The sequence below is a fragment of the Aplosporella prunicola genome (genome assembly GCF_010093885.1).
Source record: "Aplosporella prunicola CBS 121167 unplaced genomic scaffold K452scaffold_22, whole genome shotgun sequence".
Taxonomy (NCBI): Eukaryota; Fungi; Ascomycota; class Dothideomycetes; order Botryosphaeriales; family Aplosporellaceae; genus Aplosporella; species Aplosporella prunicola.
The window spans coordinates 398,763-413,400 of record NW_022983550.1 but is presented as its reverse complement, the minus strand read 5'-3'; the positions used below and the strand labels follow the sequence as shown (position 1 = coordinate 413,400).

Sequence of the window (14,638 nt, the reverse complement as noted above, 5' to 3'; positions counted from 1 at the left end):
GCCGCGACGTCATGCTCGGCCGCGCTGACGGCTGCCCGCTTGCGACGGGATGGACGGATTGGCTGCACAGAATTTCAGATTTCGGAGCTGCGTACCGTCCGGCTACGACGACGACGATGCTGCTGCTCGAGTGTACAATGCGACACGCGCGACATGGCGTGTCCTACTCCTCCGCCTTCCCCCCATCTAGCTTGCCGCTACTACTTTCTCTCTCTATCCTCCTTGACATTCACGTCCCGACACCACGCGCCGATTAGACGGTGGCCATGATGCCCTCCTTGTCGGCCTGGGTAGCGGGGTCGACGGTGGTGGATTCTTCGAGGGCCCTGCGCGCGCGCTTGTCCATAAGGGCCTGGCGACGATCCGACAGCAGCTTGTACTGGCGGCTCTCGACGCCCTGCAGCCAGTAGCCGAAGCTGCCGCCGATGGTGGCGTAGAGCGGGTAGGCCCACAGCGAGCCCTTGTTGAAGAAGGGGCGCATCTCCATGCCCAGCTGCCACAGGCGGACGGCGACGCCTGCGAGCAAAAGCCCCGGCGGTTAGCGCGGCTCAATGGGCGGGGAGAGCGGGGAGGTGCGGGGAGGCGTACCGAAGCCGCTCCAGAAGAGGATCTTGGAGACCATTGCGGGGAGTGGATTGCGGGAATGTGGGTGGTTCTGGTGTGGTGGTGGTGGTGGTGGTGCGGATGCGGGAGAGAGTCGTGCTTGGCGACAACAATAATGGCATTTGGCCTGACGGCGATTCGTCTGCCCGGACAACCACCGCCCGCCGCCGCAACAACTTCTGGCAACAGCAACCATGGCCGCTGCACTCGATCCCCCCGGCGGCAGTCCCAAGCGGCCCCTCGACACGGCCATCGACATGGAACCGCGCAAGCGCCTGCGCACCGCAGACTTGCCCCTCACCCAGAACAAGCGCGCCGCCATCGATGCAATCCTGCATACCTTCAAGAAGAAGGGTGAATTCGATGCCCTGCGCAAAAAGGCCTTTATGCAGTTCGATCAGAGCGTGCGCCGCCCTCTTCCGCTCCATTGCCCGCCGAATCCTCCCCACTGACCTCACTCCAGCCGGCCAAAACAACCCTCATCACGTCGCTCAACGAACTCGGCGACGCCGAAACCGATCGCAACCCCACCCTCCTCTCCAAAGACCGCCGTATCGCCGCCCCGCTACTCGAAGGCGCTGCCGAGCGCAGCGAAATCTACCGCGTCGCTGAGACTCACGTGCGCCAAGTCATCGCCGCCACCCTCGACGAGCAGGCCGAGCACAAGATGCGCGAGATCCGCCGCGCCGACATCGGACTCGACGCCGCGGTCGAGGAGCAGAAGCGCGGCAGCAAGTCTGATGACGAGTACGAGCGCGAGGCTGAGCGCCGGCGTTTAGTCCGCGCCCAAGCCCGCGAGGAGCGCATGGAGCGCGAACGTGAGATTGAGCGCGAGGAGCGGAAGAAGAAGGACGAGGAGCGCCGGCGCAAGCGCGAGGAGGAGGAGGCGCGCGAGCGCGAGCGGGCAGAGCGGGAAGAAAAGCGCCGTAGGGAGCGCGAGGAGCGCGAGGCAGAGCGGCAGCGAGAGTATGAGCGTGAGCGCGAAGAGCGGAGGGAGCGAGAACGGCAGTGGGAGAAGGAACGCGAGGAGCGGAGAGAGCGCCGGCGCCGTGAAGACGAAGAGTACGAGCGCGCAAGGCGCGACAGGGTGCGCCGCCGGTCGCGCAGCAGAGACAGGCGCCGCTCCGCCAGTAGAGGGCGCTACCGCTCCGCCAGCCACGACCACGGGCGTGCCAGCATCGACTATAGCAAGAAGGCGGAGGAAGTCAAGATCTCGGACGAGGACGCCCTGGCACTGCTTCTACAGGAGGGCAAGGAGTACGAAAAGGCGCGCCAGCGCCCCGAGCTCGAGCGGTCGGGCTCCCTGGAGCCGCCTGCCCGCAGGTCTATGGTGCCGAAGAGCATCGTGCCGCGCGACCCTGCCACAGCACGGCGCGAGAAGTTGGAGCGCGAAAAAGCGAGAGACGACGCCGCACGCGATCGGGACAGGGACAGAGACAGAGACGGCACGCGCAAAGACGACCGCGACCGCGACCGCGACCGCGACTTCCCCCCGCCGACCCTAAAGCGCGACGACTCCTCCACAGCCAAAGACAAAGACCTGTCCGCCCCACCCCCGCCCCGCCGCGAATCCTCCGTCGCCGTTTCCATCCGCTCCAAGACCGACCGCGACCGCGACCACCGCCCGCGCTCCCGCTCACGCAGCCGCACCCGCAAGCGCGCTTCCTCGCGCTCACCCGCCGCAGACGACTACCACCACCATCACCACCACCATCACAGCCGACGCTACTCGTCAAGCCGGTACGCCGAGCGCGACCGCGACCGCGATTACCGCGACCGAGACAGGGAGCGGGAGCGGGAGCGGGACAGAGAAAGAGAGCGCGACTGTGACCGCGACCGCCGCCGCGGCAGCTACCACCGCAGCGGGGCCGCCTCGCCAGGAAGTCCGTCCGGGGGGCGGAGCCGGCGCGAGCGCGGCAGCGCAGCTGTGGCGTCGACATCAGCAGCAGCCGCTGCCGTGGCGGCTTCGCCCCGAAGAAGACCGTACGCGCGCAGCCGTAGCCGCAGCCCGAATAACATCGATCGCTATGTCCCGGGTGGTGGGGGGGCGGCGAGGGCGAAGGAGCGGGAGTATAGGGAGAGGGAGAGGGAGAGGGAGAGGGAGAGGGAGGGGGACAGGGAGCGCGAGCGGGAGCGCGCGTATAGGGACCGTGGCGGGCGTGATTATGGGGGGCGGGAGCGTGAGAGGGAGCGCGAGAGGGATAGACGGGACGAGAGGGATAGGGATGGGCGGGAGAGGCGCGATGATAGGGATAGGGACAGGGACCGTGAGCGCGAAAGGGAAAGGGAAAGACGCAGTTTTGCGGATATTGATCGGTATATCCCTGGCAGTGGTGGCGGTGGTGGTGGTGGAAGCGGAGCTAATGGTGCTGGCAGCGGCAGTGGCAGCGGCAGCGGCAGCGGAGGTAATGGCAATGGCAATGGTGGTGCTAATGGAGGTGCGGGTGGGAAGCGCGAGAGGAGTGCTAGTCGGCGGTAGGCTGGCTGGCTGGGTAGGTTGGAAGTTGGGTTGGTGCGAGGGTTAGAGCTTGGTGGTGCTGAGGCGCTGTCGCCGGGTACCTCCCCAGCAGTACCCTCGTGTCCGTCCCGAGGCAGGGTTGGTGGGGTGGCCGAGTCTTCCGTCAATAGGTGCAGCATCTATGTAAAACACACGGTACCCGCTGCGCTGAGACGTCTCGCGCGCTTGCTCTGCTGGACCGCGTGATGCTATGTATGCTATGCGCTTGCGCTCGCGTGCCTGGGCGTCCAGTGTCGGAGGGCGTGTGGCGTGTAACGCAAGCAGGTAGCGATGCAGACGTCATCCCCACTTCACGAGCTAGCTCTACATACCTAGACATACAAGTCTAGGTACAGTATGATGCAGCTGATGCCGCTGACCGCGCAGACAGCGATGGAGATGGAATGCCCTGCCACCAGCACCTGCACCAGCACCATCAAACAGCAAAGCAAGAAAGCAAATCTTCTTCCCTGCTTCCGTCCCGCCGCGATGGCACACGACCCGTTTCCGGGCAAAGGTTAAAGATAGCAGCGAATGGGGGGCGCAGGGTGGGTCGTGAGCGGGCGTGAGCTTTTGGGGCCGAGACTTGGGTCTGAGGCGGATGCGGATGCTGCGGAGAGCAACTACTGGGTGGGGGTGTCAGCATTAGCACTGTAAGCGCGTTTGCTTGCTTGCTTGATGCGCGCTGCTGTTGCGTCTAGAGTATGGCGACGAACTACATATCCAACCCAGGTAGGTTAATGTTGGTTGTAGGGCGTAGGTGGCCCCCATATGATCCATCGCCGTGCGTGTGCGTGTGTGTGGGGGGGTGCGGCTGGGCCCGTCGCGATGTGGCCTCTGCTTCTGGGGCTGTGGACTGGGAGCGGCCTGGTGGGGTCCTGCTGTGGCGCTGGGGCAGGTTAAGTATCGTGACTTTCTCTGTCTCGTGCATGTTTGTTGCTTGCACTCGACATACTTACGACGAAGTACAGTACTACTCTGCTGTTGTACATACCCATCATCATCTCTCATCCCCTTGGTTGTTTCTTCTTCTTCTTCTTCTTTTCCTTCTACTTCTTCTTTCCTTTGTGCGCTGATTGATACCCTGGGTGGCTCTTGTCTTTGCGGCTGGGCCTCTCTACTTACCTGCCAGCCGCCTGCCTTCTGTTTCTGGGAGAGAAGGCGCGCCATCCATCCGCTCTATCTATTACTTCCTACCTAAACTACTCTCGACTTCTTCTTCTTCTACCGCCACCACCGGGCGTCATATACCTCTCAACCAATCAATCAACCAATCAATCAAACCTCACCAGCTCAAACCCACCACCAATTGCAAAAACTGCAACAAGCCGCACAAAATGGGCCTCACAAGCACGCCGCCGATCTTCACCCTCGCAGCAGCAGCAGCAGGCACCGCCACCATGAGCAACAAACCCAGCAAACGCCGCAGCAGCAAAGCCACCACACCAACACCCCTCCACGCCCTCCTCACGCTCCTCAACCCCGCCGCCCGCGCCGCCGCCCACGACCTCGCAGACGTGCACGCCCGCCTGCGCCGCCTCCGCGCCTACGTCGCCTCCAACACGCTCACGCAGGCCGAGTACGACGCCTACTGCGCGCGCATCACGTCCGCGCTGGAGCGGAAAGAGACGGCGCCGGCGGAGGCGCGCGCGAAGATCCTGGCGCTCGAGGACGCGTTGGCGCTGATTGTTGAGGATGAGGACGAGGACGCGGGCGAGGAGGACGGGTATCGCACTATGCAGCCGGCGAGACAGACGAAGGAGGGGCTGGGGAAGGAGGGGAGGGAGATGGGCGTTCGTGCTCGCGTGTTGTTGCCTGTGCGTAGGGGGCGCGGCAGACTGCTGAGGCGCTGGTCTGGTGGCCCGGCTGAGGAGGAGGCGGTTGCTAGGGGCTTGCGCTGCGCGGTTGGCGGTAGTGTTCCCGCGCTGCCGCTGTCGGTGCTGCCGATGGTGGAGGGGGAGGAGGGCAGGGGGAGGGTCTTCCGCGATGGCCGACGGGTATGTTGTTTCCTCTTCTGTCTCTTTTCCTCTTGGATAAGTGCTAACAACCTCGCAGGCAGCATCGGCACCGGCTTCTCTCCCGCCCCGCACCAGTGAGGTCTGGCCCTTCGACGCGGTGCCCAAGCGCGGCCGCAGGCTGCGGCAAGAGGAGTGGTTCGGGCTCGGGGAGTTTGAGTTTGAGCAAGAGGGGAGCGAGAGTGGGCTTAGTCTAGGTATGGATATGGCGGTTGGAGTCGGTGTGGTTGGGGCGGGAGCGGGGGCGGGTGTGGGGGTGGGGGTGGAGAGGGCGTAGGATGCGCTTGTGCAGCGGGTTTGCTGCGAGGGAGGGATGTCACGAGTTATGCGTTATGGTTAATGGGTTATGGGTTTGTGGACACTAATGGTTGGGTTGGGGTGGGGCTGGGTTTATGGCGTTTTTTGTTGCTTTGGTATGGGAGCGGATTGGTGCGTTTGGGGGTTAATTGGGCCTGGTTGGTTTGGGATGGTTTGTTTGGTATGCTGGTTTTGGGGTTTTAGTTTTGAGTTATGAGTCTTAGGAGGCTATTGTGGTGTTGAGTGTTGCTGGGCGGTGGGCGTGTGGAATGGTATTGTTTCGAAAAGTTTCCTGGGGGCACTGGAGAGAGCGAGTAGTGGAATAGGTGTAAATTTTCGAATCGGAGCACCACTGTAAAGGAGATGGCTTGAGTGAGCGACTTCACTGCTGTGAAAATATCCTTTTGTTCAATCATAGCGTGCCATATATGACAGCTTTAGAATCTACTCTAAAGTAACTGCTGCAGCATAACACACACAACGATACTTCCACTAATCTGTCCTACTGTCGACAAAGACGCGACAGAAAAGACGCACATTTTCCTATATTTAATATCCCAGTCTTAATACTTCACTGAAAATCAATCCACAGATTAAGTGAGGTGTCTATAACCTCGACCCAGCAAATCCTTCAAGCTATTTTAAGCCGTAAGCATCCTACTCACTTATTCAGAATAGTAGGATGAGCTAGTTGGTCCTGGGGAGGTTGGGGGCCAGGGGGTTTCCTCTTGTGGTTGGTGGGGCTTAGTCAGTAGCTGGGGGTGGGGTTTCTTTTTACGCGAGAGATGGGTCTTTAGGGCTTCTATAATGTAAGCGAGGGGTTTATCTATCACGCAAACTACCTATAGTAGAGTCGGGCTAACGGGAACCTCCGAGATAACGAAATCGGGGTATAACGAACGGATACGAAATCTTAGTTTTTTTTATATAAGAAATTAACGAAATTGCCTTACAGCGAATTTCGTAAGAATCCAGCTAGATTCGTTATAAAAAGAGTACGGAAGTAGCGCAAGGTGGCCCGTATAAGGGGATTAGACTATTTCTAGAAATCTCTAGATACGTAAGAGGATGGATGACCGGCGGCATCCGGTCAGATGACTACCCAATTAGGAAGGAGCACGGCTTTCTAAGCTAATTTGTCAGCAAACTGTAAGACGAATTCGCCTTATAACGAACGAAATCTCTGAAACATTTGTTTCGTTATAAGCCGACTCTACTGTAATGTCGTCTTCCTCTCAAGTACGTACGTCATAGGCTAGCTCCTCCGATATTTATATAGTTATATATAACTAATCCCTTACCCCTAACTACCTGCTGCTGTCAAGCTCGAGTGTTTTGATGTCAACCGCAAGTAGATAAACCACCATGGTTGATTTAGTACGTTTCAACTGCACTTTTAGGGGTGCAGTCGAGCGGGTGCGTCAGTGCAACCACGCTAGGTGCGTCGTACGCAAGCGCCACATTTTCGTTGCTGCCTAAAGCCTCACAAATGCAAGTCACCATTTTATTTTTCTCTTGCCTTCAAACCGAAAATAACTCCCAACCTCGGGTCCAATGCTACCAATTGTACTGGCCCTTCTACTCCTAGAAAGGGCCGCTTCGGCGTCTGGGGCACCGGCAGAGCCACTCCAAAATATCACCATCGTTGTGCCTCAAGGCACGTCCGATCATGGTGATCCTCATCTGATTTGTACACCTATTTCAGCAACTGGTATCGCTTTGTTTTTCTTGGAAAACTATGTCGCGCATGCTGCGACGGTGATAAAACTACCTGGAGAGACTCTTATATCCACATCGTTTGCTATGCTTCTCGCTCTTATTTTACCGGTCTCTGGTGTCGGTCGAGGCCTCAAAGCTATCTACCAGGCGGCCGTGCTCCGGACTTGGAGGGAAACATCTCTTGAAACCGCTATCAGAGCCGGTGCAGTATGCGAAGTCGTGAGGACGGAATCATGGAGGCCACAGAATGGGGACACCGTACTCGGCCTGCGATTCTCAATACCAGTCACGAAGTCAAAAAGAAATCCGAAACCAGCACCCAAAAACGGAGTTAGATCTGGCAATAATGCTCCAACAGACGCAATCGAGCTGATCAATCCTGGAGAAAGTCTACTTAAACAGCCGGACGCACCCATCGCCGCCAAAGTAACATCCGGAAGCGTCGTCTTAGGCAACGGAGAATACTTCCTCCCGGAAAAGAGCTGGCGGGACTTTGGTGGCCGTAAGGTTCATGGCGCCTGCTGGCTCCCACCGGGCTACGGTCTCGCAATTGTACCGCCAGGCACCAAGATCTATGGAACAACGGGAACAGCACAACAACGATTATGTCCACAGCAAAGAGCACAAATGGCCGAGGCAATCAACTACGATATAAAACTTTCGGCAGGGCAACCTTTTTGGGACCACCTAAGAGCACTCCGAGCTTCAACTACGACAAATGGATTCCAGACATCATCGCCAGACATAATCTCGGAATATAACTTTTCTAAAAGCTTGCTGGCAGTTCTTCAACTTGTTTTTGCATCCTACACGATCTATCGAGCCAGGGGAGACCAGATAAATCGATACGGATATGCAGCTTTTGGCCTTACGGTTGTTCCTTACCTAATCATGTCCTTAATCAACTTATTCGGAAACGTGTTGACGCCAAATTACTCTCGCGTTTATATGGTCTCATCGGAGATCATGGAAGAAGCCCTTCAGCGACCCGACTCCCGCTTCGAAGGCATCGTCGGAACCCTTTGTGCACCCCAAAATGCCGATATTAACGAACCGTCCCAACCGTCCCAACCGTCCCAACCGTCCCAAATGAATAAGCTGCTAAGAGGCTTCCTTTCTATAGATAAATGGGCCCTTTCAATGACTTTTAGTGCTATAAAAGGGTTTTATTTCCTCAATACAAAGGAGGCGAAAAATCAGACAGATCCATTCGACGCCATATTTGCGCAGCAGGATGGTAGTTTTTTCATTCACCCTTTGGAAGAAAAGGATCGAAAAATCACAATGGGGGCTTTCGGAGCTCCTGATTCTTCTGAAAGCTACTCAGTAAAGATGAAGAAGGAATGGACAGAGTCTGGCTCGGAATTTATCCCCAGAGGTATCAAGCCAACAACATTCCAGCCTCTAAACAAATTGGCAAAGCAGCTGGACACGATCTTCCCGGGTATGTTCCAACGAGGCTCGTATTATCTCAGCGTCCCTTCGACGTCGAAAGCCTCGGAAAGACAACTCGAAAGCGTCCATGTGTCGCGCTCCGAGACTTTGAGAACGGGAAGCTTATGGGTAGGCTGTCTCTCGCTAGTGCCAATCGGCGCGCTGTCGCACTTCAAGGCCGGTGCAAGCACTAGTGCTCAGCGCGTCTGGACCATGACGTGGCTGGTATTGGGAATCACTTTTGGAATGGTGGCTTACCACCGCCTCGTGCTCGAGAGGAGTGGTAACCCCCTTGTGCTGGCACTATGGGCTGTCGCGTTCTTAGTATACGCCGTGCCTGCAGTTGGCGGCTTCGTGGTCGTGGGCCAGATGCTTGCCGAGTATGGAGACTGCATTAGGCTTTACTGACTACGGATAGCTGCAAACGGGTGCTATTCACGTTGCCAGTTGATTGAGAATATAAAGACGGGTTAAGATGATGTGTCTTGGGGATCTTCAACTGGGATATCTTCTAGCGTGTCTGTGTATCCAGTGTACAGGGTTCCGGGTTTCTTTCCGATGGTCTTCAGGAAATTACCTTATCCCCTGTTTCTCTCCACTAGCTCAATCTCGTCCGACTCCGCAATGGCTGCGCTCGCAGCTGACGCTTCTATAGCTGGTACCTCCGCAGCTGGCGTATCCGCAACTGGTGCTTCCACTGTCTTCTTTGTCCAGATACTACCACGCATACTGTCAGGGACCTTGACCGCAAAAACACTGATCAAAAAGCCGATGGTGCACAGTATAACACAACTGTAATAAACACTGCGGTAGCCGACATTGCTCAGCTCGCCGTGCGGCAGCGCGCCATCGCCGTATGTCTTTTCAATACCCTGCGCAACAGCAGTCAAGACAGCAAGGCCGAGCACGGAACCACCGACCTGCAGGGCGACATTGAAGACGCCGGCAGCGGCGCCTTGATCGCTCTTAGATGCGGAGGATACCACGACGAAGTTGGCGCTGATGTACACGGCGCCGATGCCTGCGATGTAGAGAACCATTCCTGGGAAGGCGAAGCGCCAGTACGACGTGTCGCGGTCGATGAAGGAGAAGAGGAGAATACCGGGGATAGAGAGCCCCCAACCAACGATGAACTATGGAGCAAGTGAGTAGGCAGATTCGCGATAGTGCTTTGAACTGGCTTACCATAGTACGCGCTCCCAGTACCGGAATCAGCCGCCCAGACAGCGTGTTGAAAAACAAGGCGCTGACGCCGAGCGGCAGAAATAGCACAGACGTGTGGATGGCGCTATTTCCGTACGACTGCAGCTGCACAGTCAGGAAATAGGTGCATGCCTGACGCACTGCATAAGTGTTGACGGCCAGGATGAGTGTAAGATCGAAAGACGGATTACGGAAAAGGTGCGGTGCCAGGATGGCCTGCGGGGCCCGCGCCTCATGCAAACCAAATAGCGTAAGCATCACAACGGCCACGACCAGCGTTGCAATAATTGGTGCTGCGTCCCACCCCACTGTATTAGCGGAGGTGAGCGCGTACGTGAGCAACAGGATTCCTCCAATTCCGAGCGCGATGCCAAGGGCATCGAAGCGGATCAGCCGCTCCCGGACGGATTGAGTAAGCTTCTTACGTGGGGGAGCCGCGCTGCGGCTCTCTTCGGTGTCTGTAGGTGGCGGTCCGGCAGCGCGGCGGGTAGAGGGTGTCCTGGGTAGGGTGAAGTAAGCTGCTGGGATGACGATTCCGGATACGATCAGGGAGATCCAGTAGATCCAGCGCCATCCGAGGAAAGCTGTCAGCACGCCTCCGAGGATGAGACCGATGCTGTTCCGAATTGTCAGTACATACGAGAAGAAAACAACGCCGTGGTGTCGTCTCCGACTCACATAAAACCTAAGGATCCCGCGGCGCCCCAGATGCCCAACGCCTTCGCCTTTCGCGTCGGATCCGTAAAGTGCAGCGCAATATGCGCTTGAGCGGGCGGAATCGTAAACGCGGCCCCTACGCCCTGGAAGGCACGCGCGATGGCTAGGCCTACAAATGATGGCGCGAGCGCGCATACGAGTGTGAAGAGGGCGAAGAAAACCATGCCAAAGAGCAGAATGCTGCGGTGTCTGTGGCCATTTTGTCGTTAAAATGGTGTGATTATAAGAAAGATGGAAAAGAGAGGAAAGGAGAAGGAATATAAAAATAAAGAGAGAGAGAGGGAAAGAAAAGCGGAGAGTGGAAACCACGCACCCAAAAACATCACCACCACGCCCTCCCAGCAACAAAAATCCACCAAACGAGAGCGCATACGCCGATACAATCCACTGCAATTGACCAACTGCGACGCCGAACTCGCGCTGGATCGTCGGCAGCGCGATAGTGATGGCGCTGAGGTTCGCCAGGTCAAGCACCATGGCAGAGCATCTACACAGCATCAGCATCCATCAAAAACACGCCATCAACCAAGCAATTCCCACTCACACAACCGCAAGAATGCGATACGGATGCGTATTGTCGGGCGCGGCTCTGAGCCAACGCCGTCCTTTGGCCACGCTCCGGGCCATAGTTTGAGCCATTGACGACGCCATGTCGTCGAGCGAGAGGCAGTTACACAAACAGTGCAATGGCAGATTAAACAATGTTGATTTGCTACGTCTGCGTCGCGCGTTATAATGTCCCCCTTGGCGCGCTCGCGCTAGCTGGAATGGGACACCGTCGCGTCGGTGTTGACGGAGATGGGCTTGCCCCCACGCACGATGGAGCTCGCGAGCATTGCCGTTTTGGGATATTGCCTGAGCTTTTTGAGACGATGCGATGGTGTTTTAAATAGGTGTTGAAAAGGAGATCCGTAGGAGGGGGAATAGTTGATTTTTGCACTGTCAGTTTTTTGGTGTACCGACACACCCTTGTTTTGCACAAGAGCGAATGATGAAACTCCAACAAAGCTCGCCTATGTACGTTGCTGCATCCAACCAAACTTGCAGTAGCAGCGAGGCTGAGTAGAACATACTGCGGATTCAGCCTCGCTGCTTTCCCATCCCATAAAAGCGAGCCTTGCACACCCATACTTCCTCTCCCCTTCTTTTCCTTCTTCATGTACACTCGGTGGCAGCCATGGAAGTCTTTTCTACTACTGCTAACGCATTTTCAGTCGTTGGTCTAGCCGATATAGTCATCAAATACGGCGTAGGTCTTTATGAGACGTTGTCAAAAATCAAACAAGCACCACAAGAGACAAAGGAACTCCTTGCTGAAATAAAGGACGTTGGAGAGGTCGTTGCGCAAGTCCGAATCTTTGGAGATGCGTATGAACAGTCCGATTATCCCGGCAAAGATAAACTGATCCTGGAGCGCGTTCGAGCGTTGTTGAACCGGTGCGAGCAAGAACTACTACTGCTCCAAAAGCATGCCGCCGACACAGTCAGCGCTCAAACCGATAACTGGCTTTTGAGATACACAAAAAATGCAACTTGGGTGTGGAGCAAGCAAGAAATTGCGCAATCAAGTCGAAGGCTTCAGAGGTTAAGAAAAGAGCTTGACACTACACTACTTCTAGCTGGAAGGTACGTCGATGCTGCCATAAGTTATTCAACTTCGAATAACTAGAAATAGGGAAAACGACATTACCATTCATGCCGAGGTCAAGGCCACACACACTGATGTCGTCAACTCAGGAGCTGCTATAGAGTCCTGCATCTCTACGCTCCAAACTCAAGTCAATTCCGCCACCAAGTCTGCCGCGGACAAATTTGCATCAGCCCAAAAGGAAGCAGAGATATTCGCACATCAAACTAAGACAGATCTGAATATTGTCACTGCAGCGACAGCTCAGGTACAGAAGACGGTAGAAGCCGAGACAGACGAAGTAAAGAGGGACATTAGAGCAGCTACGTCTACTGCTGTTACCCAATATGCTTCTCTCAACCACAGCATCTCACGGAATGCAGTAATTGTGAACAAGAATATCAAAAATGCTTCCAAAGCAATGACAAAGCCTCACATACGGCAATCACGACAACAGATATTGAACACATCAAAGATACTGGCAAAAATAGATGATACAGAAAGCACTATCGTCAAGCATGTCTCTTCCATCCGCTTCACCCGGAATTCGGAACAAACATTCAGATTTTATGGAGAGAACATTGAATCACTGACGCTACCATTGTCTCTCATGCACTCTGGTCTCCTCAAGGCACTACCCGGCCTCATGTCGAAGCCAGAGATGCAAATATCCCGCGCAGAGGCTACCTGGATACAGCAACAAATCGAAGCTATTATGGCACGCAGTTACGATTTTTCGGCAGCATCAGCACGTCAGAAGGAAACACATTGTCGATATACCGGAGATATTCTGCTGGGAACCTCACAGCCTTTGATGGGCGAGCCATACGAAATTTCCAGGGTAACGAAATCTTATGAGGCAAGAAAATACCGCGTCATACCAACGCAATGCGGTCTCATACTCATGAAGGTCACGGATACTTCCGAAGCAAAGACAGTTTCCAGCTTTGAGGCTCAATCTTTAACTTTCGAATTATCCTTCCTTCCAAACAACAGCCTGCCTGTCCCTGCTCTTTCGGTTGCATTGGCTAAAATAACCGGACAATTAGCCTCTCAACCAACTGTCCTCCCTTCCGTCCGTGTATGGAATATGAGAAACTTCGGTTCAGAAGTTTTCCAAGTTGTACATGATAACGATGTGGAAGCACTGAGGAGTCTTTTCGAACAACGACTCGCGTCTCCATTTGATCGCAGCCCTACAGGTAATTCACTGGTTTACTATGCCTGTATGAGCTGCGCTGCCGATGTGTTTGAATTCTTAATACATCAAGCTGTCGGTCTTCTTGATGATACGAACGAAGAAGACAAAATACTACGGGAGAGCTTCCATGGCGGACATAACAAAGAACCATGGGGTCCTGTTTGTCGCATACTACGACTCGCCCACGCAAATGGGTGGGGCTCTGGATCTGAAGAAGGCAAAGTTGATTGCCTGCTGTGGGTTTTATCAAATTTCATGATCCACTATGAGATTTCACAAGAAACCTTCGAGCTATTCGACATACTTTCCAGTTTCGCGCAAGGTTTCCATGTACCATTTGAATCCAGGGCCTTTCTTTCCCTGGCCTCTTGGCTCTGGCCATATACCAACTTGCACCAGTTCTTTACTACAATGGTGGTAGATGCGAACGTAGTTGACAATCATAATCGAGGCGCACTTCATTACACACTGGAAGCTATGGTATCCCGAAATACCTCAAAGTGCTCTCTTGAAGGCTATAAGCAGTTGCGCTTTCTAATAGAGCTCGGCTGCTGCCCTCATTTAGAAGATGAGGATGGATTTACCCCCACCGATTATGCGCGGATGGACAAAGGAATTTTCGCCATGTGGTGGCATGCCGTGGTTGATTCGGGTCACTTACCTTGCGAAGTCTTTGGTGGCGACAGTATAAGTCTGGAGGAAACTGCAGAAGAATTCGACCAGCTACCAGGCCTAGGCATCGGATACTCGTATGAGATACAAGATGATTTTTTAGGCAACTCCTGGTTCGAGTTGTATGAGCCACTTGCATTGGCGGGTTCTATTCTCATGCGAAGATTCTGGCATTGTGACCTTGACACGTGGGGAGATGGATTTGATTTGTATGAGGTATTGAGTACGGACTTGTTGGCGAGAACTGGATGTTCGAGGACGTGGAGTTATTTAGTTGGGATGACGCGGAGTTGTCTGATTTTGGTGACGTGGATGACTCTAGTCAGCTGGGAGGCATGGAGTTGTCTGTTTTGGATGATGTTAATTGATCGTTGTAGCGAGATAGTTTCTTGTATATTGCTTCTGTCACAGCAACAAGATTCACTGTCAATGAAATACCAACAAGATTCTTGATACTTCGGCTTTCAAACACTGTTCACATCAGCTATGACCATATGTTCCTTCGGGCTCAAAGGTGATATTACTGCGATATTATTTCAAATAACCTTTTCGTTTGACGATTAAAAGCAAAGTTGTCAGCTTGTGTAGAATATGGCGCAAAAGGAGGTGTATTGTTGCTTATAGATTAGATCTCACTATAATAATACCTTGAT

At 54.6% G+C, this 14,638-nt stretch overlaps 8 protein-coding genes across 8 annotated transcripts; 5 read left to right on the top strand and 3 right to left on the bottom strand.

The window, feature by feature from the left end:
* Nucleotides 1–27: 27 nt before the first annotated feature.
* K452DRAFT_290459 (uncharacterized protein) lies at nucleotides 28–657 on the bottom strand. Its single transcript, XM_033541005.1, has one exon. It carries the CDS (start codon nucleotides 485–487, stop codon nucleotides 254–256), a length of 234 nt encoding a protein of 77 aa, XP_033394524.1. The 5' UTR covers nucleotides 488–657; the 3' UTR covers nucleotides 28–253.
* A 100-nt stretch (nucleotides 658–757) lies between these two features.
* K452DRAFT_361030 (uncharacterized protein) lies at nucleotides 758–3,331 on the top strand. Its single transcript, XM_033546394.1, has 2 exons — nucleotides 758–1,007; nucleotides 1,067–3,331. Exons 1-2 carry the CDS (start codon nucleotides 798–800, stop codon nucleotides 3,080–3,082), a joined length of 2,226 nt encoding a protein of 741 aa, XP_033394523.1. The 5' UTR covers nucleotides 758–797; the 3' UTR covers nucleotides 3,083–3,331.
* K452DRAFT_84821 (uncharacterized protein) lies at nucleotides 3,254–4,627 on the bottom strand. The gene is made up of 2 exons (XM_033547226.1): nucleotides 3,817–4,627; nucleotides 3,254–3,726 (listed from the first exon to the last, which is right to left on the bottom strand). Exons 1-2 carry the CDS (start codon nucleotides 4,268–4,270, stop codon nucleotides 3,425–3,427), a joined length of 756 nt encoding a protein of 251 aa, XP_033394522.1. The 5' UTR covers nucleotides 4,271–4,627; the 3' UTR covers nucleotides 3,254–3,424.
* On the top strand, nucleotides 4,438–5,392 carry K452DRAFT_311273 (uncharacterized protein; the record flags this gene model as incomplete). The annotated part of the gene is made up of 2 exons (XM_033543405.1): nucleotides 4,438–5,097; nucleotides 5,156–5,392. 2 exons carry the CDS (start codon nucleotides 4,438–4,440, stop codon nucleotides 5,390–5,392), a joined length of 897 nt encoding a protein of 298 aa, XP_033394521.1.
* Nucleotides 5,393–5,422: 30 nt separating this feature from the next.
* K452DRAFT_290456 (uncharacterized protein) lies at nucleotides 5,423–5,782 on the top strand. Its single transcript, XM_033541004.1, has one exon. The coding sequence runs from the start codon at nucleotides 5,455–5,457 to the stop codon at nucleotides 5,614–5,616; it is 162 nt and encodes a 53-aa protein (XP_033394520.1). The 5' UTR covers nucleotides 5,423–5,454; the 3' UTR covers nucleotides 5,617–5,782.
* Nucleotides 5,783–6,958: 1,176 nt separating this feature from the next.
* K452DRAFT_84781 (uncharacterized protein) lies at nucleotides 6,959–9,252 on the top strand. Its single transcript, XM_033547224.1, has one exon. The coding sequence runs from the start codon at nucleotides 6,967–6,969 to the stop codon at nucleotides 8,971–8,973; it is 2,007 nt and encodes a 668-aa protein (XP_033394519.1). The 5' UTR covers nucleotides 6,959–6,966; the 3' UTR covers nucleotides 8,974–9,252.
* Nucleotides 8,786–10,979, bottom strand: K452DRAFT_290454 (uncharacterized protein). The gene is made up of 4 exons (XM_033541003.1): nucleotides 10,799–10,979; nucleotides 10,447–10,674; nucleotides 9,751–10,384; nucleotides 8,786–9,698 (listed from the first exon to the last, which is right to left on the bottom strand). Exons 1-4 carry the CDS (start codon nucleotides 10,960–10,962, stop codon nucleotides 9,144–9,146), a joined length of 1,581 nt encoding a protein of 526 aa, XP_033394518.1. The 5' UTR covers nucleotides 10,963–10,979; the 3' UTR covers nucleotides 8,786–9,143.
* A 668-nt stretch (nucleotides 10,980–11,647) lies between these two features.
* On the top strand, nucleotides 11,648–14,396 carry K452DRAFT_361026 (uncharacterized protein; the record flags this gene model as incomplete). The annotated part of the gene is made up of 2 exons (XM_033546393.1): nucleotides 11,648–12,111; nucleotides 12,161–14,396. Coding segments are annotated over exons 1-2 (2,685 nt in total), but the record flags the coding sequence as incomplete, so codon positions are not given.
* Between the last annotated feature and the right edge of the window lie 242 nt (nucleotides 14,397–14,638).

Bases quoted from the DNA above. Each gene is read 5' to 3' on its own strand.
- K452DRAFT_84781 (XM_033547224.1), top strand. From the start codon at position 6,967: ATGCTACCAATTGTACTGGCCCTTCTACTCCTAGAAAGGGCCGCTTCG.
- K452DRAFT_290459 (XM_033541005.1), bottom strand. From the start codon at position 487: ATGGAGATGCGCCCCTTCTTCAACAAGGGCTCGCTGTGGGCCTACCCG.
- K452DRAFT_290454 (XM_033541003.1), bottom strand. From the start codon at position 10,962: ATGGTGCTTGACCTGGCGAACCTCAGCGCCATCACTATCGCGCTGCCG. The intron at 10,675-10,798 runs GTGCGTGGTTTC...AAATGGCCACAG, and splicing joins CGTGGTGGTGATGTTTTTGG to ACACCGCAGCATTCTGCTCT. The intron at 10,385-10,446 runs GTGAGTCGGAGA...AATTCGGAACAG, and splicing joins GCGGGATCCTTAGGTTTTAT to CATCGGTCTCATCCTCGGAG.
- K452DRAFT_84821 (XM_033547226.1), bottom strand. From the start codon at position 4,270: ATGGCGCGCCTTCTCTCCCAGAAACAGAAGGCAGGCGGCTGGCAGGTA. The intron at 3,727-3,816 runs GTTCGTCGCCAT...ACCCCCACCCAG, and splicing joins CTACCTGGGTTGGATATGTA to TAGTTGCTCTCCGCAGCATC.
- K452DRAFT_361030 (XM_033546394.1), top strand. From the start codon at position 798: ATGGCCGCTGCACTCGATCCCCCCGGCGGCAGTCCCAAGCGGCCCCTC. The intron at 1,008-1,066 runs GTGCGCCGCCCT...ACCTCACTCCAG, and splicing joins TTATGCAGTTCGATCAGAGC to CCGGCCAAAACAACCCTCAT.
- K452DRAFT_290456 (XM_033541004.1), top strand. From the start codon at position 5,455: ATGGGTTATGGGTTTGTGGACACTAATGGTTGGGTTGGGGTGGGGCTG.